At 47.1% G+C, this 23,912-nt stretch overlaps 1 protein-coding gene across 5 annotated transcripts in view; it reads right to left on the bottom strand.

The window, feature by feature from the left end:
* Positions 1-15,441: 15,441 nt before the first annotated feature.
* Positions 15,442-23,912, bottom strand: part of VPS13D (vacuolar protein sorting 13 homolog D) — a 96,158-nt gene continuing 87,687 nt past the window's right edge. For all 5 annotated transcript variants that reach the window (XM_088178795.1, XM_088178798.1, XM_088178794.1 and 2 more), the window contains 3 exons: positions 20,412-20,543; positions 16,636-16,876; positions 15,442-16,001 (listed from right to left, as the gene is read on the bottom strand). In XM_088178795.1, coding sequence (XP_088034921.1) covers positions 15,870-16,001; positions 16,636-16,876; positions 20,412-20,543 — 505 coding nt within the window. In that variant the 3' untranslated portion in view covers positions 15,442-15,869. The remainder of the gene's footprint in view (positions 16,002-16,635; positions 16,877-20,411; positions 20,544-23,912) is intronic.

Below are 23,912 nucleotides of genomic sequence, written 5' to 3' on the forward strand. Positions count from 1 at the left end.
AGGAAAAGCGCTGCACATTGTTTGACTCTCACCTGTGCCAGCCTGGCCCTGCCAGAGCATTTCCATTTGTTACAGACATAGGAAGGGTGACACACAAAATGGCACAGCCTCACCTGGTGTCACACAGTGAGATAATTTATGATTGTACTGCTGGTACAACCCTTAGGGTCACCCAAAGACCCTTTGGTGACATCATGAGTTTCTGACCTGGCTGGGGCTGCCAAAATCTGGGTCAGAAGTCCCAACAAAATACAGTATTTGTTCATTAGCTGTTGCTTAATTATTTCACTCTGTATAGAAAAACCCCAGTGGCAAATCTCTAATCGGATTTTCACACTTGCTCTTGAATGGTTGGATTGGATTGCTGCTTCCTCTTAATGCCATAATTACAACATTTCCATGCCTTAAACCAAAACAAGGCTTGGAAACGTAGCCCTGTGGCTGCTGCAGCCCAGGGATGTTCTGGGAGAAGGGGGGAGGTATCTGCTGTGCTGAATTGGCCTGGAAATCACACAGAGGCTCTGAGGGTTTCATCACAGAAATGTTTGCTCAGTGGCACTCACGATGGGCTTTTTTCTTGGAACTGTGAGCAAACGTAGCCTTTGTTTGCATTTTTCTGTGGGATTTGTTTACTGTTCATTTGTGCTGCACATGCTGTGAGAAATTAAGCCATTATGTCCTTTTTTCCCCCCATTCTCCTGCTTTCATTCCTCTCTCCCCCCTTCAAAATCCTTACAATTCCTTTCATTACTTGGTGTTAACAGGACAAAAGAAATAAATACTTGAAAGAAGATACAAGCTGTGTTTCTGTTTGACTTTGGAGCTGCTGTGGTAACCAAATACCAGTCTGCAAGGTCAGGAAAAGAAAGGAAGAAATAAGAAAACTGCCCAAGAGCTCAGACCATGGGGCTCATTGGCTTTTGACCAGCAATTTCCAGCCACATGCCCCTAGAGCTGAGCAGTCACTCTGTAAATCTCTGAGTGTTTCATATAGTTTCCTTGTCATGTGGCCATTAAGTTTTATAACCTTTATATTTCAAGGGAAACAATGAACGTGAATTCCTTCGAAATGCCCTAATAGATCCCACATGTGAGAGATCTTTCATATTTTGGTTGCCCTGTAGGTGCTGGAGCTGCCCGTGGATGGTTGGATGTGCCTGGCCAAGGGACCCTCCTGCTGCTGGCTGCTGTCCCCTCCCCAGTGCTGAGGTCACTGTCCAGCCACGCCAGGAGCAGTGTCCAGCTGGGAGAGCCCTGGGAGCTGCCCAGGGACTGCAGGACATCCCTGGGGCAAGGAAACTGGGAAGGGAAGGGAAGGGAGGGGAAGGGAAGGGAAGGGAAGGGAAGGGAAGGGAAGGGAAGGGAAGGGAAGGGAAGGGAAGGGAAGGGAAGGGAAGGGAAGGGAAGGGAAGGGAAGGGAAGGGAAGGGAAGGGAAGGGAAGGGAAGGGAAGGGAAGGGAAGGGAAGGGAAGGGAAGGAGGAAAGGGAAGGGAAGGGAAGGGAAGGGAAGGGAAGGGAAGGGAAGGGAAGGGAAGGGAAGGGAAGGGAAGGGAAGGGAAGGGAAGGGAAGGGAAGGGAAGGGAAGGGAAGGGAAGGGAAGGGAAGGGAAGGGAAGGGAAGGGAAGGGAAGGGAAGGGAAGGGAAGGGAAGGGAAGGGAAGGAAGGAAAGGAAAGGAAAGGAAAGGAAAGGAAAGGAAAGGAAAGGAAAGGAAAGGAAAGGAAAGGAAAGGAAAGGAAAGGAAAGGAAAGGAAAGGAAAGGAAAGGAAAGGAAAGGAAAGGAAAGGAAAGGAAAGGAAAGGAAAGGAAAGGAAAGGAAAGGAAAGGAAAGGAAAGGAAAAAGGAAAGGCATTGATCCAGCTACTGGGATGTCATTCTTGGTTTCAGTATGGATCCAGCTGCATCAGTCCAGCTGATGGGATGTCCAGGATCCTGGGGACACCACCCAGGCTTGGGGAGTGCCTTTTTATGGACAGGTTTTCCCATTGTCAGGATTGCTTTCTCAGTTTCTATGCAGATCACATGTCATGGATGTTCTTTCAGACCTTTCTGGAAATGGGTTGGAGGCTTTGTGGTCTCTGGTGGTCTTGATCCCCCTTAGAGTCCCTGCCCACTTCCCAGCCTCATTCCTTGTGCTGTGCTTGTCTCCAGGAGCATCAACAAGGATATTTGTCCCAGGAAAGCGCTGCCTTACACCCACATGGGCCCTCCTCCACCACATTTTGTTCTTTCTCACGGCTTGTTATCAACAACAATCCCTGTTTGTGATCAACAATCCCTGTTTGTGATCAACAATCCCTGTCTGTTACTGCCAGCAGCCCCTGGTTGGCTCTGCAGCCACCCTGCTCCCAGCGTGTGACACACACATTTATCTCCTGGGACTCTGCAGCCCAGGGGTGGGGTGGGGCTCCAGTGCAATCTTTCAGAGCTGTGGGAAGGGGTGGGTCATGGAGAAACCCCAGAACCACAAGAACTCCTTAGAGCTCATCTGAGGCTGTCAGGGTCGTGGGTTTCCCTGTCCTTGGCTGTAATTTAGAATCACAGACTATTCTGGTTTGGAAGGGACCTCCCAAGGGGATCCTCCATCGAGTCCAACTGGAATGGCCTGTTCAGGGATTGGAGCCGCACCTTTGGTGGTATCAGCACCATGCTCCAGCCAGCTGGGCTGATCCCACTCAATTCCTTTGTTTTAGGCATCGTTCCTGGATCTCTTGGTGTTGACTCTGGCCCTGGAGTAGGGGGTACTGTGTAACCTGAGCTGAGCCTGTTCCCACAGCAGGCACTGGAATAGAGCCCTGAGATCCTGGAGGGGAGCTTTGTGTCTGTGAGGGTCTGGCTGCAGCCACGGGGGGCAAAAATCTTCCTCAGGAGCCAGCAAGAGCTGAAAAATCTGCCTGAGAGGCTGAAAGGGTGAATTTCTGACTGCTGCCCTCTTACATCTTCATCATGTGGGATGGTTTTTTGGGAGCAGGGGATGAAGGTGTTGGAGTTTGCATGTTTGTGGTGGGTTTTTTCCTGGTTTTCTTTGGGGGTTTTTCCCCACAAACAGAAGCCTCTAATTTGGATACATGGAGAAGAGAACATAGATTTTCTTTGAAGCTTGACCTGTTAATTGCTCTCGTGTATTTTTAAAGTGAAAGTTGTCTCTCTCAATGTTTTCACAAGCTCTTTTCTATTATGAAGAAACTCGGGTTTTGGGCTGAATTATTAGAATGGCTGCATCAACCATGTGCACTCTTTTTTTTTTAATTGAGTGATTCTTAAGCTGCACCTGTAAACAATCTGAGCTTCATTGCACTCAGCTTACCTTTAATTATGCAGGCATGGCATCTTTTGAAGCATTTTTGCTTTTCTGTGGGGTGGCTGGAAGGAGCAAACAGGGATCTGTGGCACTGAGCTCTGTGATTGACTTTCTCTCTCACCTGTTGCAACAATCCTGCTCCTTTTTACCCACCCATGACTAATTCCAGCAGTTTTGAAGAGGCATTAAAATCCACAACAAAGTTTGCACAAAGGATTTCTTGTATGGAAATGATATGTTGTTAGTTATTTTATAGATTAATTATTTGAGGCAGTGGTGAGTACCTGTGCTGGCCCTACTGTTGAGGAATACAGGTACCAGGAGAATTATGAGTTATGCCATGTGGGCTGAGGGGGTTTTGTGTATCCTCAGTTTACTTATGTAGCAGTTTGAAATTTCATGTCCTCCTGACAGCCTTACTTGGCTTTTCTCAGCAATTTTCATGCCTTGAAAAAATAGAGCATTAGATGGGGAGGGTGGTGCTGGATCATGTGCTTTGGTAAGGGCCTGGGGTTTTTTATTTCAAAGTACTCTTTGTAAACTGGTATTTTGCTACTTTGGTGTGGGAGTGGTGAAGTTTGGAATGGATGGTGTCACTAAATTAGTGACCACATCAGAACTGGGCCAGTTTTCACTGCTCCCAGAGAAACGGAGCCCTGTGTCAAGGCGAGGTCATCTGCTGACCCTGAGAAACAAGTTTAATATTGTTCTTAGACCACAAGGAATTTCCACTTATTGTAAAGCTGTTTCTGCCCTCCCTGCCAGTGGGACGGGAACTTTGTGTGTGCAGACACACTGTAATGGAGTTTTGGGCACTCTGATGATACAGATTGTAAAAATATAAAGTTGTCTGTGAGGGTCTGCGCTGGACCTGAGGCAGCTCAGGTGTATCAAAGCCATGGCACAGCTGTGAGGTTCTTTGTCAGGTCAAAAATGATCAAGTTAAGGAAGCATCAGGTGGGATTGGATTCTGCTGCATTCACAGAATCTTGGGCACACCTGAAGTCCCCCTGTCAGGGGGGTGAGAGCAGGGTGCCAGGTGGGAATGGCAGTGTGGATTCCGGGCAGGGTAAACACCGAAGGGAGCAGGGGCTGCTCAGAGCAGCAGGCACAGCTCAGCAGGTTTGGTTGGTGCCCTGCTCTGAAGCTGTGCCCAGCCCATGGAGAAGCCCATCAAACACTCTTTGTGTTGGGAACAGTCCTGAGCACAGCAGGAAAACAAGGGGAGCCTGCCAGCAGCTTCTCTGCAGTTCGCATCAGCAGCAGCGAGCCGTGACGTGTGGAGGGGAGAGGTGCTGGGAGCGTTCCCAGAGCCGTGCCCGGCACAGCAGGGCCAATCCCGGCAATCTTGTCACCCGTTTTTTGGGCACAGGGGCAGGATGGGCAGGGAGTTGTAGATTACCAGGGAAAGGGAAACAGCTCAGCAGCTTCTGAGCAAACCTTGGCTGTATTCTGCAGGGTGAGCAGCTTATGGGTGTATAAAGGTCTGTGGATCAGGGAATCCTGTTCTCCAAAGAGCAGCAGTAGCACACCTTGATACCCTCCAGCCTTTCCTCCACTGAATTTATGGGATTTGTTGTCAGAAAAGCTCTTTAGGGTCTCCCTGCTCATGTTCTGTGCTACTGCACTCTGCTTTGAAAAATTTAAATTTGTCGGTCAGGTTCTTTTAGAGGACCTTGAGCTGCAGAAATGAGGTGATGGACATACTGGGTTAATTGGTATTTCAGAGGCTGTGAGTGTGGGAACTGTGTGCAGTCCCCTGGCAGGGGCTGCTGGGGGGATCAGGGATCATCAGGAGCTGCTTTAGGAAGTTCTGCATCCTCCAGGAGCGAGAGGATGCAGAGGAGGGGGGAGCAGAGGAGGGGGGGTGCAGGAGGTGCCATCCAGCCTTGGGAAGGCTGATAAACTGGAACACCGTGTCAGGCAATGTTGCTGACTCCAGGGCTTTTGTGTTCGCTCTTGTTGAAGTTTAGAGCATAAATAATGATTATCTGTGCAGTGCTGGGGCTCTGCTCTGTGCTTGGCCCTGTGTCCCAGCCCCCTCCCCTCGGCAGGGTCAGGGAGAAGGGAATTAGAGGCGGTGTCTTTGGCTGACATGAACCCACTGGGGAGGGATGAGAGGAAGGGGGTCTTGGGGGCTGGGTTCAGAGCAAGGTTAGCCAAATATCGGATAAATTAAGCAAGAGAAACAGACAGCTCAGCTTGCAGTGAACTTTTCACCCAGCTAACCTGTTCCTCACCCTGCCTTGCACAGGTGGAGTGTGACTGGAGCACAACCCCTGCTCTCCCTGCCTCCCTTCTTGCTGTGGCAAGGCATGGCCAAGGGGAGAGCAGGAACTGCTTTGAATCCAAGAAATATCAGAGCTCTAATTTCTGTTATAAGAACCCTGAAGTTAACACCACTAATTGCAGAGGGGTTAGTCCAGATTTGCTGCAGGGTGAATGAGGACTGATAATTACTGGTCATAGAGGATTGGGAAGAAATTCCATGCTGGAGAGGGCAAGGAACAAATGTGAGTGTCTAAACAGCGATGATTGGAGATTCTTTGTGAAAACACAAGACTGGTGGGAATTCTGGTGTTTATTTCTCTGACTTTTCTTCTGCATTTGCAATGCAAGTAAATACAAATAATTGCTGACAGATGTTGTAAAAACATAGCATTATGCTCACCATTAAGGTTAATTTTTTTAGGTTAATAATAGATACTGATAACTCAACATGGTGTACTTGGCTCAGGCCCACATTACCTTGTTGAAATGGGCTGTGCTCCAGATGCACGTGCTGGACTTCTTCTCTTGACCCTTCCCTAAATCCCCAGAAAGCTCCAAGCAAATTAAAGTTCCTGGGTTTTAAGTGGTTGCTCCATCACAATCAGTGCATGGTGGTGAGGCCTGAAGTTTTTGATCTTCTCTCTTGGACCATATCTCTGTTTTGTGGTGTGACAGGTCTGCTGGACAGCAATACCTTGGATTGCTCCAATACTGGGTTGAAAACCATTGTGTTGAAATTGGGACTGTAGGGTTCTCTAACCTTCCCTTTCTCTCATTGTAGTTAAGGAAGGTCTGGAACCAATAGCAGCTCTCTAATGCACAGTATTTCCAGGAGCCAAGTCCTATACTTTTCTCTGTGTGTGCCTGAATTTCATAAAAGTCCAAAAAATAAAAAAAAAATTGTTGTGGAACCCTCCTAAGAAACTCTTACAGGCAGTGCACTTCTGGATGGTAGATGCTGGGAGCTGTGTGTCTAAAAGGGAAAAGCAACCTGGAGATAATCCCTGCCTCCTGCTCTGCTCCACACACAGGGATGGTTTCCAGCCCCGTTTTGGATTGAGGAAGGTCTTGGAACTCCCTATAAATGTCTGTTCACACCCAGCTGCTCAGCCACTGCCAGGTTTGGGTGACTGGCTGCAAAGGAGCACTGACAGCACCCAGTGCTTTGCCCACAGGTGAGAAGCAACCATGGACTGGGTGCTGAAGGTGTTTCATGTTGGCAGAAAATGGCCATGGTTCTGCAGTTTGGGAAAAGGGGCTGTGTTCTGTGGAAGGTGTGGAGAAAGGGATAAGGACTGTGATGTGGTTACTGTTGAGTTCCTGAGCCTGCTGATACTACTGCTTGTTGATGAAAGAGTTTTTCTTCTCCTGCAGTTGTTTAAGAAGATAAAAGGAGTTGAGATGTGCTCAAGGCAGCACCAGCTCTGCTGCCCCTTCCCCTGCAAGGATGGGAGATCTTGGGTGGGTTTGGTGAGTGAACCCAGAGAACAGATTCTGTTCAAACTCACTCTGTTTGCTTGGTTTGGGCTGTTTCACTGTTGTTCTGGTTTGGTTTTGTTCCCTCAGGGTGGTTCTGGCTGGCTGATTTTACAACCTGTTGCTTCAAATACAAATTCTACCCTCGGGGAGAGGATAGGGACAAGGTCAGTGGTCATCAGATAAGTGAGACTACTCCTTCTCCAGCAGTTCAGGCAGATTCATCAGAGCTCTAAGTAACATCATAATCTTGCCAAAGACAAATTTGCCTGTCTGATCTGTCAGAGTGGATATTCTCCACAAAACTTGCTCCCTTTTTGATGTGTTGGTGAAATTTCCCAGACTTGTTTGTCCAATCATGCTGTGGCTCCAAACCCTGCCATGGCAGGTTGGTGGCTTCTACTGTACTTTTTACTGCCCCTTGAGTGACATCATTGAAATGAGTCTCTGAGATGATTCATACCAAAAAAGATCTAATAATTGTTACCAGTTATTCAGATCAGTGTTACTGATTTCCCGCATCCTCCCACTGGTCCCTTGAGCTCCCCCACCCACTCGTTTTTCCCTAATATTTCCCAGCCTTTCTGGCTGCAGGCTCAGCATGCCCTCCTCTGTGTTAAGGTGTAAGTGTCTGGCTGTCCCCAGAGGAATATTTAGGGCTTGGCTGCAGCAGCCAGATCCAATCTGGAGTGGAGCTGGGAGGTGGAGGCACCACTGGCAGCTCCAGGGAAGCTTCCCAGGGTGTTTGTGGCACATCCCTGATCCCTGTGCTGTGCTGGCAGGCTCTGGGCTGCCCAGTCCAAAGCTGGATCTGCAGGGCTGGGGGCACAGGACCAAGCTGGGATCTCTGGAGCACAGGACTCTGCCAAGGCTCCCACCAGGAGCAGCCCCATGTGCTGCCACTGCTGTTCCAGCTGGGGGCTGGGCTTGTCTCTCACAAATAAAGTTCCTCCACTCATGAGGCTCATTCCTGCAGCCCTGTGAGTTGAAATCTGCATCCTGCAGTGATTTGTGTGGTCCATACAAACAGCTGCCATTGAGAGCAATGGATTTTTCAAGCAGTTCCTCAGTCTGGCCCCTTTTCCTCATCACGTTCTCATTTTGGATCCTGGTGCATTTTTCCTTGATCTTTGAGTTCCTTCAGCATCTTATTCTCATTCTCTTACCTTCTTTGCTCATTCTTTCTCTAGTGATTTCTTCTATTGGCAGGAACACATTTGTTTTTGCCCAGAGTGAGATGGATCTAGAGCCCAGTGATGGGAAAGGGTTCTAGGTCCTCACAATGAAATATTTGACAATGCACTGATATTATGGCAGCTGAACCTCTAAAATTGATTTTGGAGCTATTTTTGGCTGTGTTACTGTTTTGTGCAAGGCTTTAAAGAAACTGTGGATGTACAGATCTACAGAATTGTCCTGAGCAAGCTTCGCCCTTCTTATTTATTAGCCCTAGGGTTAATTGGGTTTGATTGTTGGTTATTGGGGGGTGGGAGAGTCATTAATTTCAAGTTTGTGCTGTCAAAAATTCTTATACAGGAAGAGCCCCTTCTGTTGTGGAGCTCATTTGTTCACTCTTTCTGGCAGGGGCTGGGATGACAAGACCAAAAATTAGTGTTCCCCGCAGTATTTGAGGGAATTCTTTATTTTACAGTGACAAGGAGAACGAAGGGATGTTGAGGACACAAAGATGAGGTCTCAGTTAGTAGAGGACCTCTTTGGATGACTAAAAAATTGGTTCATTTCCTGGACTCCAGTTTTTTAATGGAAAAAATCCTCTTTGTTTAAGGTTTTCCTATAGAGGAGATATGAGGATATTGAGTGTTTAGAATATTAAAGAAAGGTATCTATCATGTAATCCAGGTTTCACACAGGATTCCTGGATATCCTAGTGAATTTATGGGTTATATTGGTGCAAATAAGTCAAATATTGGCAAGGCCTTGTTGGTCCTGACTCTGCAGCCAGTGAAGTTCAGGGAGTTTTTTCAGATTTCTGGAGAGAACCTGGCAGCCCCTGGGGCTGGGCTGTTCTCTTTGGGAGAGGAGCCCTGTGCCCAAGTGTTGGCTCAGCAGAAGGAGCTCCCACAAAAGAGCAGCAGAGATCCTTTCCTCTGTTCTGGGCTGGATTTATGGGATTTATGGGATTTATGGCTGTTCCCGTGCAGTTGGCACCGCAGCCCCTCCTGGTCAGCAGCAGGGCAGGCAGGGGAAGGAAAGCTTGGCCTAACCTTTGCTGTGTTATTTATTATCACTTTGCAGCCCCCTGGAAAATGAACTTTGGAAACTCGTGGGCCGATGGTGAGGGCGAGCGCTGGGAAAATCAGCGAGTGCATTGTGCTGTGCTGACAGAGAGATAGTGTTACAACACACTTCAGCTGCCAGCCCGCTGCAGCCACTCAATCCATCACGGTGGGCCGCGGATCACAAGGCAGTGAAACTCAGCCTGGCGTGTTATTTTAGTCTTACATGGCCTGTGAGATAAACGGGGCATGAACCGGCCCCCTGGCAGGGGGCAGACCCCCGGCGCCCTCATTAAAGTGCCAATCAAAAAGAGTAATGCGAGGGGGAATGGAAAACTGCCTCCTCCAGCCCCGGCAACCCGCACAAGCCAAGGGAAATATTTCAGTAGTGAGCGGGAGCCAGGCCTGCGGAAAGGCTCGCGGCCCGTGCTGCGGTGATGGCTGCGATCCTGTGGGCGAGGGAGGGCCCCCATGGAAAAGGCGAGGGTGCGATCCCCGGGTGGGATCCCCGGGTGGGATCCCTGGGTGTGATCCCTGGATGTGATCCCCGGGTGGGATCCCTGGGTGCTGGGGTGGTGTCCGTGCCCACTCAGGGATGGTTTGTGGTGCTTGTTTCAGTGTTTGTGTGGGAAACGTGCATGGAACTGCTCTGAGCCTGGCTCTGTCCGAGCTGGGGGGGTCCTGTGGGGTTATTGGGGTGTGGATGTGGGGTTATTGAGGTATGGGGTTATTGGGGTGTGGGGTCCTGTGGGATTATTGGGCTGTGGATGTGGGGTCCTGTGCTCTCTGGAGTTATTGAAGTGTGGGTGTGGGGTCCTGTTCCCTGTGGGGTTTTTGGGGTGTGGATGTGGAGTCCTGTGCTCTCTGGGGTTATTGAGGTGTGGATGTGGAGTCCTGTGCTCTCTGGGGTTATTGAGGTGTGGATGTGGGGTTTTTGGGGTGTGGATGTGGAGTCCTGTGCTCTCTGGGTTATTTGCACTGGAACCCACAGCAAATGGACCCCGGATAATCTTGGAGTGAATCCAGACACGAGGCTGAGGCACACAGCAGTGCTGAGCTGTCACTGATGCTGGTGCTCAGACTCCTGACAATGGTGCTGGTTTTTGAGACTGGAGAGGTTCCTGCACTGCTCTGGGAATTCCTGGTTGGCCTGTGATGTGTTCTGGGTGATGTATAATATAAATACATGCTCTTCTGCATGTTGATTTCCCTCTGGTGTGTGCTCAAAGGAGAGGGGAAAGGTGTCTGTGGAAAGAAAGGTGAGTGAAATTGGACATGTAATGTGGATTTTTATTGTTAGAAATCAGGAAGCTGAAAGTGGGGGAGTTGGCTCTTAAAGCTGCTTATAAATGTCAGCTCTGGTGTGATCTCACTGTGGTTATGACCTTGGCAGCTGTTGATTTTTGCTCACAAGGTTTTATCAGCAGCACAGAATTTCTCCAGGTAGATACTGGTCTGGTTTAAAATATATATATTTGTTGTGGACAGGATCAGCAGTTGGGATTAGAGTTAGTGAAGCAAAATGTCTGCGTGGTAACATCAAAGAAAGATGATTGCCACAAAACAAGGAGGTCCCATGTGAAGGTGACATCTTATTGTCTACTGAGGCTGGTACAGATCAGAGGCACCCAATAGAGGGAGGAAGGAAATGTATCCAGGTCTGGAGCCCTCAGCACAGGAAGGACATGGAGCAGGTCCAGAGGAGGCCACAGAGATGCTCCAAAGGCTGGGGTAGCTGGAGGTTACCAGCCTGGAGTAGAGAAGGCTCCAGGGAGACCTTAGAGCCTCTTCCACTATTTCAAGAGACCTTGCTAGAAAGATGGGGACAAACTTTTTAGCAGGGCCTGCAGCTGTAGGAGAAGGGAAAGTGGTCTTAAAGTGAAAGAGAATAAACTCAGGGCACATACAAAGAATAAAATTTTACAATGGAGGTGAAGCAGTCACAGGTTGCCCAGAGCAGTGGTAGATGCCCCATCCATGTAGCATGACTGGAGTCAGCCTTGTACTGAGCCAGATCAGAAATAATGATTGTACACATTTATACACAAAATTCTGGAACATTTGCCTGTCTGAACTGAGGGATATGGACACTGTCTCTGGATAATCCTTTGAAGGATTGTGCAAGTGCTTTTATACCACAAATAAAGATGTGTGCTGGCATAGAAGGTAGCACTGAATTGAATCTTCATGTTTCTGAGATGTTTATCTCAAATATGGTTTCCTCCATACTTGGAGATTCTAGAAGAAGGATGAATGGAAGGGCCTAGAATTGCCCCTTGGCAGAGGGGACACATCACTGGTGATGCTCCTGCTGCTGGAGGGGGGGAGAGTCTGGTCATGCAAATTGTGGGTTACTTGTAAAAATGATTTTATTTTTTCCCTCCCATTAAGCCTGCATGCAGGCACAGGTTTTTTGCTCCATCATTATTTTGATACCCAGTGGTTTGTAGGGCTGGATTTGTTGTTTGCCAAAGGCCTTGGAGCAGCAGTCCTTAGGAATGGTGACTCACCCTCCTGGGGCAGAGCAAATGTTTGCTTTTGCGGTGTCTGGAGGGCTGAGGGGTAGCTGGTATGATGGATTTCTCCTTCATTTATTAGAATTCCTCTACAGCTGCAGCATGCAGGAGACTTTTCTGCTGGCATTTTCAGAATCCATTGTTTTGCAGCTCCCATCCACAGCCCTTGTCCTCTGGGTGACCCAGCCATTTATCCAAAATGGAAATGCACATGGAAGTTGTTTACTTGGCCCATGGCCTTTCAGTGCTTTTGAGTCAGCCCAGAGCAGGCTGAGGGTTGCTCTTGCCCACACTTTGTGCTGGGCACAGGGTCAGGCAGTGCAGTGTCAGCTGCAGGGAAGAAAACCCAGAAACCCAAACGAGCACCAGCCAACCCCATGTGTTGTGTTTTGTATAAATTGTTATTTATAAATTAAATATTACTGGCACAGAGTGGTGAGGCCCTGGTACAGGGTGCCCAGAGAAGCTGTGGCTGCCCCATCCCTGGAAATGTCCAGGGCCAGGTAGGATGGGGCTTGGAGCAGCCTGGGACAGTGGAAGGTGTCCCTGCCATGGCAGGGGGAGGACTGGATGGTTTTTAAAGTCCCTTCCCACACAAACCAGTCTGGGATTCTGGGATCCTGATGCTCTGTTCATCATGAGTGTCCTCAGGCTCTCAGCAGAGCTGACCCTTCAGAAGTAACTACAGTTTGCATCCACAGCATTTGTATTGCTGGCCAAAAATGTGCTGTGGTTCCACTGAGCAAAACAATATGACTGTTTTTTCCCCAGTGTTTGTCAGTGGTTAACGAGTAACCTTTTCTTTCTGGCAGGAATCCTTGTCAGATTCTGCCCTGTCCTGCACCCGAGGCAAGAGCAGGGCTGCTCACAGACCCAGCTGGGGCTGAGTTTGCCTCACTTTCCCCCACTCCAGAAATTCTGCTGCTGGAGAACCGTGAAAACTCCATGGCTTGGTCAAACTGCTCCCAGTTCTGTTAACAAAACATCTTCTGGGCCGGGATGGTTCTTGCAGGGGAAGGCAGATGGGTTTGTGCTGCCCTGAGCCCTCTGTCAGAGCTGTCAGACCATCTGGGAGCAGCTCTAAGAAATGGGCTGCAACAAAGTCAAACCTGTAATGCAAGGGGAGTTGGAAGTGTTTTGTCCCCGTCCTGCATTTGATAAAATTAAGCAACATAATGTGGAGTAAGAGTGTGCTGTGAGCTGGAATGCTGCAGCAATCCCGACTGGAGTCCAAAGCTCTGGGCACATTTTGTTATTATTTTATTTTTGTATTAATTTATTTATTTTGAGAAAAATAAGGTTTTGCTTTCTTTGCAACAACCCTGCCTTTAGGAGGGTGGAATAGAGGAGTTTGCAACACAGCCTTTGCTTTTCAAGAGAATTTTGAAGTCTATGTACATTTAGGGGTGGGTGCATATATTAAAAGAAGAAGTACAGAAGCGTACACATGCACAGTGTTATTGTCAGAAGAAAACTTGTATAAGTGGATTTTGAGCAGCTCTTAATTAAAATGTGCTTTGATTTTGCACTGTTGTTGTTTGGTTCAATATCTGTGCAACAAGCTATAATGTAAAGAGAGTATATTCACTGAAACCTGCTTTTTCAGCATGAGGAACCAGAGGGGAAGTCACTGTGAGCAGGAAATCAAGGCAGGTTCCTCTGAGAAGGAAAACAGTGCAAGAGTTAAGAGGATTTGTCAGCCCAGTGGGTTGTGCACTGGAGGAAGCAGGTTCCTACTAAACAGTGCTTTAGAGAGAAAAAGAAGTTTAAAAAAATATATATATAGAGTTGGGCTAAGATGTTACAAAGTATTTTATTGAAGAGAAAATAGATAAATGTTGAAAAGCATCATGCAGTCTAGGAAATGAGATAGTGAAGAGATCAAAAGGTCCCTGTCACTGGGAAATGTCTGGTTATAGCTCTGGTTTGAGATGGGGCCCATTTAGCCACTTAGCTTCTCCCCACAAAAATGTAAACACTGCAGTGCTTTGGAAAGCAGCCTTTGGGACTGATGGATCATCCCACGGAGCTTCTGGGACTGTCAGGAGCAGAGGGGAGGGAAGGGGGGTGTTCATGTTTGCCCCGTGCTCCCATCACTGCAGGAGCCCCTCAAGCTGGAGGAGCTGCTGGGAGCAGGATCATTCGTGATCCAGCAATGATGGCAAGGAAAAGGGGTTTTCACTGTGAGCATGGCACAGATGAGATGGACACACAGATCTTCACCCCTGGTTTTGGAGTCTGAAAGTTTCTTTTTTCCAGTTACTTCCCTGCCTTGAGGAAGTGAGGACATTCCCTGTCCCAGGAGTGGGCAGACAAGCGATGCCTCTGTCCTGGAGTCAGACCTGGGGACAGGGGCAGTGTGGACACAGCCCCGGATTTGGTCACCTTTGCAGGAACACTGGAATGAAACCATGGGCCAGGGAAAAGGCCAAGGGAGAAGAGGACAGGAGGAGAGTGCAGGACAATAAAGGGGAGGGCAGGGAAAGGGGGAGAAGGACAGTAAAGAGGAGGAAAGGTGGAAAGGATGAGAAAAGGAAGGACAGGAAAGGATTTGACAAGTTGTGACAAGGGGATGAGAGGACTGGGAAAACAGGCAAGGCAAGGGGAGGAGAGCAGAGGAGGACATGGAGAGGTGTCACTTCCATGTGTTATTTTCTCACATGTCATTTCCATGCTGTGTGGAGTCTCTTCACCAGTTAGAGACAGTTCTTCCTTCCTGCCCCTGCTGAGGTGTTGTTTCATCTACTCTCTATTACACCTTGAAGCTGGACAGGTTTTTTCACACAAATGGCTCTCTGAGCTCAGGGCACTCCAGGTGTGTTCAGTGACTGCTCTGGTGGTTGCACATCATCTCCTCATGGATGGTCACAGACTCCAGGTACTCCATCAGTCCCCTGGAAATGCTCAGCACAGCAATGAACTACTCCTTGTTTTCCCTCCCCACCTTTAGCAGCCCAGTACTTTACAAGAGCCCAGAACTGGTTTCATTCTAACCTTCAGCACCAAAACATTCTCATGTGTCTTCATGAAAGGACTTGACCTTCAAATTACTTTACCTTTTAAAGCCCTACTTACACTGAATCAAAAGGAGAGCTGTGTCTTCATCCCCAAACCTGGCACCTCCAGGGAGTAAATGTGACATTGAGGGTTCCAGTTCCTGTGGGTCACTCCTCCCTCTCCAGTGTGGTTACAGTTAATGAGACAGATACTGATGTGGTATACAACATCAGAATAAAAAAATCCTGTTATTTTATTATTTAGAAGTTTACTTTGAAGATATGAAGTCCAGCAAGCTGATCTCTCCCCCCACCCTTACTCCACCTGAGGGAAGGAAGATCTGAAGTTAAAGGTTCCATTTCCAAGGCTGCTCACTTCAACTACTTCAAAACCAAGTCAGAAAAGGGGCCTTGAGATGCAGGCTGTGACTGTAAAACTGAATCCTCCCTGTATTATTTACCAAAATGCAATTTTTTTGTTAAAAAAGAGGCTGACATTTCAGTGCAAGACTGGGTCTCCTGTATTTACCTGTATTAGTGAGTTAAGAGAAAAAACAACAAAAAGCCCAGCAAACAACCCAACCCATGTCCCCTAATCACAGCATTAATGCACTCTATTCATGGTGTTAAAGCTCCAAACCACAGCTGAAATTAATTCTTAATTTTATTTTTTAAAGGTTTATCTACATTCCTGCACTGTGAAAATCAGTTTTTTTCAAGGAAAAAAAAAGACAGAGAGAGAGAAGGGCTTGTGTCAGGTAGTGCAGTACGACTCAGTAGAGCTCCTTTAATTTCTTTACACAGTAAACAGACTCATATTTATACCAAACCTGCTGCCTGTTGTATTTACATGGACACTTGTACATATATACATGTTAGCAAAATACAGGGCTTCTCCCAGACCCAAAGCTGTGTCAGCTACACCTCTGTTATACAATTAGTGCTTAAAAAAGAAAAGCCACCTCTTTTGTTTTCTCTAAATACTAAAATTATATTTGTTCCTTCTCTAGTCACACAATTCTGGCTCCAGCCTGGTACTTGCAGCTCTTTCTGGCAGTGAGGAAGTGGATATTTTCAAGAGTCCAGCTCGAGTTGCTCTTGATTTTCACTAAGTCTCAGCATCAGCTGCTGCTCATAATAAAGGCTCTTTGCATAGTTGATTTCTTGGGACAGCTTTACTGCCAGAGCTTCCGATTTCACTTTCACCTGCAGAAAGAAAGGAGATTTTTCTTAATGTGCTCCTGCTGTAAGCTAACACAGAATAGATTTTAGGTTTGAAGTAAGGGACAGAAAGGTTGCAGTGGAGTTTCCTGCTCAGGACTGAGGCTGGAGCAAGGAAGAAGCGTGAGGGAGCACCAGGTACACACACAGATATTCAAGGGTGAGAGCAGGAACCCTGTGCCATATCTGAGCTTATTTCCTTTGCCTTCCCTTCCACCTTTTATCTGGCTGGTCTGTTTGGAATGTGAACTGACTGTGTAGAACAGCCCCTGAGCAACTTCTGTAATGGCACAAAACAGGAACATTGGTTCCAGCATCAGAGACCTCACAGTAAAAAAATACTACATGTGGGAGAAGATTAAACAGACAGCAAAGAACCCAAGTTCCATTTATGTGGTAAAGTTAAAAGCCTTTCACAGGTAAGTACATGTTTCCTTCTGTTACTTTTCTGCCTGCAAGAATATTTCAGGCTTTTCCTTTCTTCAGCTTTCTCAGGAGTTTAGGGAGCCACTTCTGCAGTCACTGACACCTGGGCTGCAGCTGTTTCCAGTGCTGACAGAACAAAGCCTGTGACTAAAACCCTTTGGGGAGGGGAGCACAAGGGGTGGCAGCTCCTCACCATGGGCCGCTGCTGGGAGGGGCCTGGCATGGCCACACCACTGCTCGTGTTCACAGCCTTCTTGGTGAGCTGGATGTACATGTTCCCGTGGTCCTTGGACACCAGGCAGTGGTACAGGTCATCATACCTGACCTCCAGGAATATGGAATCCCTGTCCATGCAGTCCCCACTCTTGAGGAAATACACGGCCTTGGAGGAGATGAGCACACAGTACCTGTCGATGTTCTCCACGGCGATGAAACTGCAACAAAGGAGAAAACGTTATTAGCTTAAAGCTAAAAATAGCAAATTAACCAGTGTCTTCACCTGTTCTGTGACCTTCAGAAGTCCATCAGAAAACGTAGTAGTGCAACATGTACAGTTCATCTGTATTTAATTTAAACTGTTTAGAAATGGAGCTGATGAAGGACACTCACCTAGTTATAAAAAGATCATGCTGTAAATCAAATATTAGTGCTGCCTGCCTGGCCACCAGCTTTGGGCATTACAGGGACACATAAAAATGTCCTCTGACAAGGACTTAGGAACAGTAATTTCCTTGCTCTGGAGCACTGCAAATCCTAATGCTGAAGCTTAATTGCAACTAACTTCAGTTCCAGAGCTGGTACATGAAAGGTTTGCAGACATTTATGACAAGAGCTATCCTGTAACCCTCCTGTGCTTCCCTGCTCCCTGCCTTCAAAACCAAAAACAAGTTGAACCTGCTGCCAGGATCAGTAGCTGAAAAGAGAAATTAGCTGTTTAACAAGGGGTGAGAGGTTAAGCAGCAAGCAGGTTTCCCCAGGGAGATTAGGCTGAGTGATGAATAGGAAGAGGGAGAGAAGAGTGAGTTAGGAATATTGAGAGTTATGATGGCTGAAAAGGCTGGTGTGTGAAAGAATAACTGTAAGGTGCAAAAGTGAAATGGAAGTTGAACACATAAATGCTTCACCCCCACTTCTGATTTACTACTGAAATGAACCTCATTAGTGGGGCTTTTTAAATGCTGAAAAATTCAGCAACTTGAATGTGGAATTATAGCTGAGCAGAGTAATAGAGTAGTGCTAAATAGAGTAAAAAAGCTCTGCCAACAGCCCCCAGGGTTGACATGCATCTGTAAAGGAGGATTCTGCATTGTCAGGCAGGTTCCCAATTGCTGCCCTCTGAGCCACTGCTCATACAAAGCTGCCTGCAGAATCCTCCACTGGCTTAGAAATCTGTGACCTATGTCACTAACTGTGTTTCTGGTAAACAGAAAAGTTCCTCATCTCCAAATGCACCCTTGGCTCTACCAGTTAAATATCACTGTGCACAAGCTACTCTGATCTGTAGCCAAATAAACTCAGAGCTATAAAAGGCATGTTAATAGCCAAAAATATGGCAAGAGGTCAGGCCACGGTTTTTGTGGTATAAAAGGATAACTCCAGTAATTCTGTATTCCCAGCCCTCTCAAAGACACTGCTCTCTCTGGACTTGCCTTTCCCTCTGTGCTGTGTCCTTGCCCTCACTCCCCTCACACTGGCAAAGGTGCACACACCAACTCCAACCCCCAGAGCCATGCCAGTGCTGAAAAGGGCACAACCAGCCTCATTAAAAAGGGCCTGGGACATGCTTTGCCCAGCTCTAACCTTGCATGAAGCTCCAGGAGGGAATAAAAAACCTGTGTTCCTTTAAGTCAAACAAACTGGATTTCAGCTTAGAGGAACCCAGGTGAAAGACAACATGAACAGAGTTCTGGAAATCAGCAGCTGCTCTGCAGTTTTCCATCCGAGTTCAAACACTTCTGGGTAAGGTTCTGCCTTTGAAATTAGTTAAATAGGATGGAGAGTGACGTTTTTTATGAAGTGTCACAGAAAACTTAATTTAAACCCAGAGCAGCAGTGCAGCTGCAGAAGAACAGCCTGGTGCCCTGGACAGGCACATCAAACACGAGGGTTTGAGGGAGGCCCCAGGTCCAAGAGGGCCAGGATGCCACCAAGGACACCACAGGGAGAGATGGGCACTGAGAGCTGCCCACAGGTCCAGGGGAAGCACCTGGGCACTGACCAAGGGTTGCATTTGCTCTGTAAGAACAACACATGATGCATGAACTTCTTACAAGACTTTTACTGGTGGCATGTATATATTCTGAGGAATGAAACAGAGGTCAGGGAGTTAATGGAGAAGCCCAGAAACATTAGCTAATTTGTAGTTCAGGCTCTACATTTTGTTCTAAGTTTGAGTCATGCATCATTACCTTTGCTCTTGCCAAGTGTTACTTTCTTCTCAGTGCCTAGTTCTTAAAACGGGTATTTTTAACCTTTTCAGATACTACTGCAAGAGACAATTTTTATTTTTTTTAAAACCCATACATCTACACTATTAAAAATATCTCAAATTAATAACATGAAAAATTAAATGAAACATGATCCAGTAGAACAAAGTAGAAGCAACCAGACCTCTGGAGAATTTGTGGGGTTTTTAACAACATCAGGAAGTAATTACACAATATTTTCCAGAAGTGAAACAGCGAGCCTAACTGGAAAAAAATGTGGAAACATTTAGTTAGAACAGTAGAGCAAGGTATTAAATCCCCTTTTATGGATTTAACTCTGAAGGAAAATATGCAAATAATCAGGTCTTCAAATGTGTTTCTGATTATGATACTAGGATAAAAGTCAGAGGCATAATTTTGTACTTATTTTCCATGACAAGAAACACTGTGTTCCTGCTGAATGATGTTCCTAATGGTGAGAGTCACAGTGAATGAACACTATGACTCGATGACAAAGGCCACTGCTCTGCTATGGGCTGCACTGGTGATTTTCTTTGGTCACAAATTGCTCTTTCCAGTCTCCCTGCCTAAGAGCCATCCTGAATAGGCACAAAGATCCTGAAAGGAGATGGAAACAGGATACTCCAAATGTGAACTCACAGGGCCACAAGGAAGGGGCAGATTGCAATCTCTTCCCCAGGCAGAACCTGGAGTGGCACATGGAGCCTGCCCAGGGACACTGGTGACACCAAGTGACCCTGCTGAACCTGTACCTCCCTCTGCCAGCTCCACCATCAGCAATTCTGACCCTTTGCCTTGGCAGATGCTCTGATGGGTGACAGACACAGCATCTGTCACACCCTCCCCTGACACAGCTGCTCAGTAGCTATGGTGGAGATTGGGCAAGTGATGAATTCTGCCTTTAGACCCCAATCCTTTATCAACAAACTGATATTCCCCCTGTAGAATCATAAAATAATTTGAGCTGGAAAAGCCCTCTGAGACCATCATATCCAACTGCTCCCCCAGCACTGCCTAGGCCAACACTAATCCATGTCCCCAAGTGCCACATCCACATGGCTTTTAAATCTCTCCAGGGATGGTGACTGCACCACTGTCCTGGGAAGCCATGCCAGGGCCTTATGACTTTCCATGAATGAATTTACCCCAATATCCGACCTGAACCTCCCCTGGTGCAACTTCAGGCCATTTCCTCTCATCCTGGCCCTTGTTCCTGTCCCCTGTTCTGTGGGAGCAGAGCCTGACTGGCTGCACCCTTCTATCAGGGAGCTGTGCAGAGGCAGAAGGTGCCCCCTGAGCCTCCTTTTCTCCAGGCTGATCTCCCCCAGCTCTCTCAGGCAGTCCTGGTGCTCCAGGCCCCTTCCCTGGACACACCCCAGCCCCTCCATGTCCTTGCAGTGCTGAGGGCCCAGAACTGAACGCGTGTCTGCGTGTGAAGCCATTGTCAGGGTACATGAAGACATGATGGCAGCAAACAGAACAGAAGCAGCCAGAGTAGCTGTGTAAGTGGCTGTGTACTCACAACTCATCCTGGATGTTGTCTGTCAGTTTGAAGAGCTGCTCCTGTCCCTCTGCTTGGCTCTCCAGGTATCGGGGCAGGAGCCCCTGGGGTCCCCTGCAGCACCGGGGCTTCCGCACTCGCTCGGCCTGGGTCCTGCAGCAGGAGACACACACACATCACTGGGGCAGCCGAGCCTTCCACTGACACCCCTCTGCACACACAGCTCCAGCCCTTCCGAAATAAACAGCCTTCCAAAATACCAGCTCTCCACAAACACAGCATGTAGAGCCTGGAAGACTTGGATCTGGAAGATCTGGTGTCTACTCACACATTTCTATGAGACATAGAACCATACAATAATAAAAATAGAAGAATTTTGTCTACAATGAAAGGCAATTAGTTAAATTAGCAGGAAGAAGTGACCTAAGCAGCACATACTCTCTGAAGATTTGGGGATGTATTTATCAGCAATTTTACTGATTTGACCATTTCTTCTCACTGCTCTAAAGAAAATAAGAGTGCAAAAACCTTGAGAGAGCTCTCACCGATGGACAGTGCCAGGAGACTGCAAATTCTATGGTTATGGGAATAGGAACATGCAGTTAAATTAAAACAGAAGAAAAATCCTCATTAATTAGGGTCCCCATAGCAGGGTTTAACACACTTTACCCTTCTGTATGTCTATTAAAAATGACAATACACACACACATTCGTGGGCTGACAGCCATCAGAGGTTGATACTGGCCACAGCACTGCAGAACTGCAGGCTTGGTTCCTCCCTTAGCAGAATTTTGTTAAAAAATAATACTCCGAATTCCTTCAAGCTCCTGGAACGCCCTGCCCCTGAAGAATTGTGTTACAGGCTGCTTCATTGCCTGTCCCTTCCCAGCAGCATCACTCTGGGGCTGCTCCGTGGTATTTCACAGCTCTTCCAGGCTACTGCAGTTACAAATTTCCCAGCCAAATGCACCATTTTGGATTAGAATTCCAGCCAGTATAATTCACATCTTGCTGCTTGTCCTTATTAACTTCCAAAAGCAGGAAAATGGCAAAAGATTACTAATCGAAGAAGCCCCTGTTGGCTTTTAAATCTTCCATGGCACCTACTAACAAGTTCAAAGAGTGACTGTCTGCAGCCTTAGGTGGGTTTTAATTAACAGTGGCCAGTCAAGAATGTTTTGCTGAGACACTTTCCATCTTGCATTCAGGAAGGCTGGATAACTGGGACACAGCAGCTGCACCATGCAGTGGGTTTTACATGAACCACCCTTCAGACAAACATTCCCCTGTGCCAGCCTTTCTAATATTCTGTAGTTCCTTGAGAAGAGGGATGTGAAGCACTGCAAACAAGACTACCCTAATGATAGTGGGATAGAACAGGGCTTTTTAATCCCAGGGAACACTGGTTTCTAATGTTTGGCTCAAAGCAGGTCAGAGAAAAAGTACCAGTGCCACAAAGGCACTGGGCACCAAAATGGATTTCTGAAGTTTTGGCAAATTTCTGAGCCAAGGTTTTATGTTTTGGTTTTGTTTTTAAATGGAAGAAGCACTTCAGAGTACAAGTGCATTCTCCACTGTGCCCTCCAAGCTCAGATACTGATCCTGGTGGTAACAGATCATTGCCTTCTTGGTGATAAGGCCAGCAGCTCTCCAACCCAGAGCCACTGGTGCTGGGCCTGAACTGCATAGATTTAGTCCATCACCCCCTTGGCAAACTGCTCTGTTTGGGCTGCACAGCTAATAACATTCCACACCACTTGATTTTTTTAATCTAAAAATTTGTTCTACTGTCTCAAGTTACGTTCTGTAAATAATAAGCAACCCTGGTGAAATCCCAAAAGCTGCAGATTTGTCAAGCAGAGCGGGCAGCAGTGCCCACATCTGGGCTCCATTAGCCAGGCACTCAGCAGATCTGCTGATTCCTTTTTAATCAGCACACAAAAGCAATACAAGGCAGGAATGCCCTAACGTCTGCCCAGCACAGCAGGGAATGGTGCTGCTGGATAGAGGCACAGAGGGCTGGGAGAGGGTGTTGGGAGGTTGAGATGAGCACTGCAGCCCTGCCCTGCTCCCAGCTGAGCACTGCAGCTCTCACTGCACTGCACACTGGAACCAGTGCACAGCCTTAACTGGTTGGCATTTGCTGAGCAGTTCACAGAATCCTTGGGATTCAGCTGGCCGGTTTTAAGCCAGAAGTTTTGTAACAAACACAGCACCAACCTGATGAAGGAAGTGGTCAGGTATTAGTGGGGATAATTATTGACCAACTTAGGTTGAGAAAACTCTCCAAGAGATACCACATGTTGTCCAGAATCACCTGTCCTTGTTCCTTCACTCCATGTTCACCCCAATCAGGGACCCACCCCACCAGGCTCCCACCATCAGCTCTGGAGATGTGATTAAATACACAGTGGTTTTGAGAACAACCACTGTTACTTATCTTTGATGGTCTCTTGGACCTCAAAAATTTCCCTGAAGTGTACCCTGAAAACATTAAAAAACATTAAAAAGTAAAACTCAGAAGGTCTCAAAATCTGTATATCAAAAAATGTTGGTCTGTTAAAACAAACCATCCCTATTCTAAAATGATTTAGAAATTATTTACAAATTTACATCTTTCAGTTTCCTCAGTATCACACCCAGAATAATTATTCATCATGATACAACTTTAGGAAATGTAGCAACTTCTGAGAAAAACCAACGTGGACAAAACCCCATGACCAACACAGTAACCACTGGATTTAATTAAATAAGTGTATCTGGGGAATTTCTCATCTGGGTAAGAGAACAGCACTAGCAACCACAGATTCAGAAACCCAGCCTGAGCATGCACACCCCAAATTCTGCACAAAGAACAGCTCTAAGTGCAAGGAGATGGAATTCTGGCACCTGGAACCAATACTGAATGGACCAGGCTCCTCACAGACTGGACCTGCTGCAGCACCTGCCTGCCAGCCAAGCCCCATGGCCACACCCTGGGGTGCTCCTGGCCATGGGCTCCCTCCCAAGGGATCCTTCAGCCCCAGGGCTCCCCCCAAAACTCTCTGGGAATCATTTTCTTTAGCCAGACTCAGTTGTTGCTGCCAAAACTTCAGCAACTGTCACAGCAAAGGTCCAGTCTCACCACCCCATTATCCCAGCCCAGTTAAGCAGTAACTTGCTAGTTCTGGTACAGCTAAAATTCAGGGTTTCCATTGTAAAGTAGTTTGGGGTTTTTTCAGCTTTGCATAAAATTTAGTGACAAAAGCCTGCTCTGGGCTGTAGCTTGGCATACTGACTTTCAGCCTGGCAACGATTTTTATCCCCTTGAAAGAATTATAAAATAATATTAATTCAAACAAAGGAAAATGGCAGGTAATGTAAGACACAATTCAAAAGCTGCTAGTATTTTCAAGAAATAATAAAATCTAACTATTACTGACTCTGGAAAAAGTCTGCTTCCCAATACAGGGAGTGCTTTGTCCGAGGAGACTTCAGTGCATTTCAGACATTTAAAGTGACATGATCTGGTAAGTTAAGGGA

This window comes from Sturnus vulgaris, chromosome 25, assembly GCF_052056855.1.
Source record: "Sturnus vulgaris isolate bStuVul1 chromosome 25, bStuVul1.hap1, whole genome shotgun sequence".
NCBI classification, from domain to species: domain Eukaryota; kingdom Metazoa; phylum Chordata; class Aves; order Passeriformes; family Sturnidae; genus Sturnus; species Sturnus vulgaris.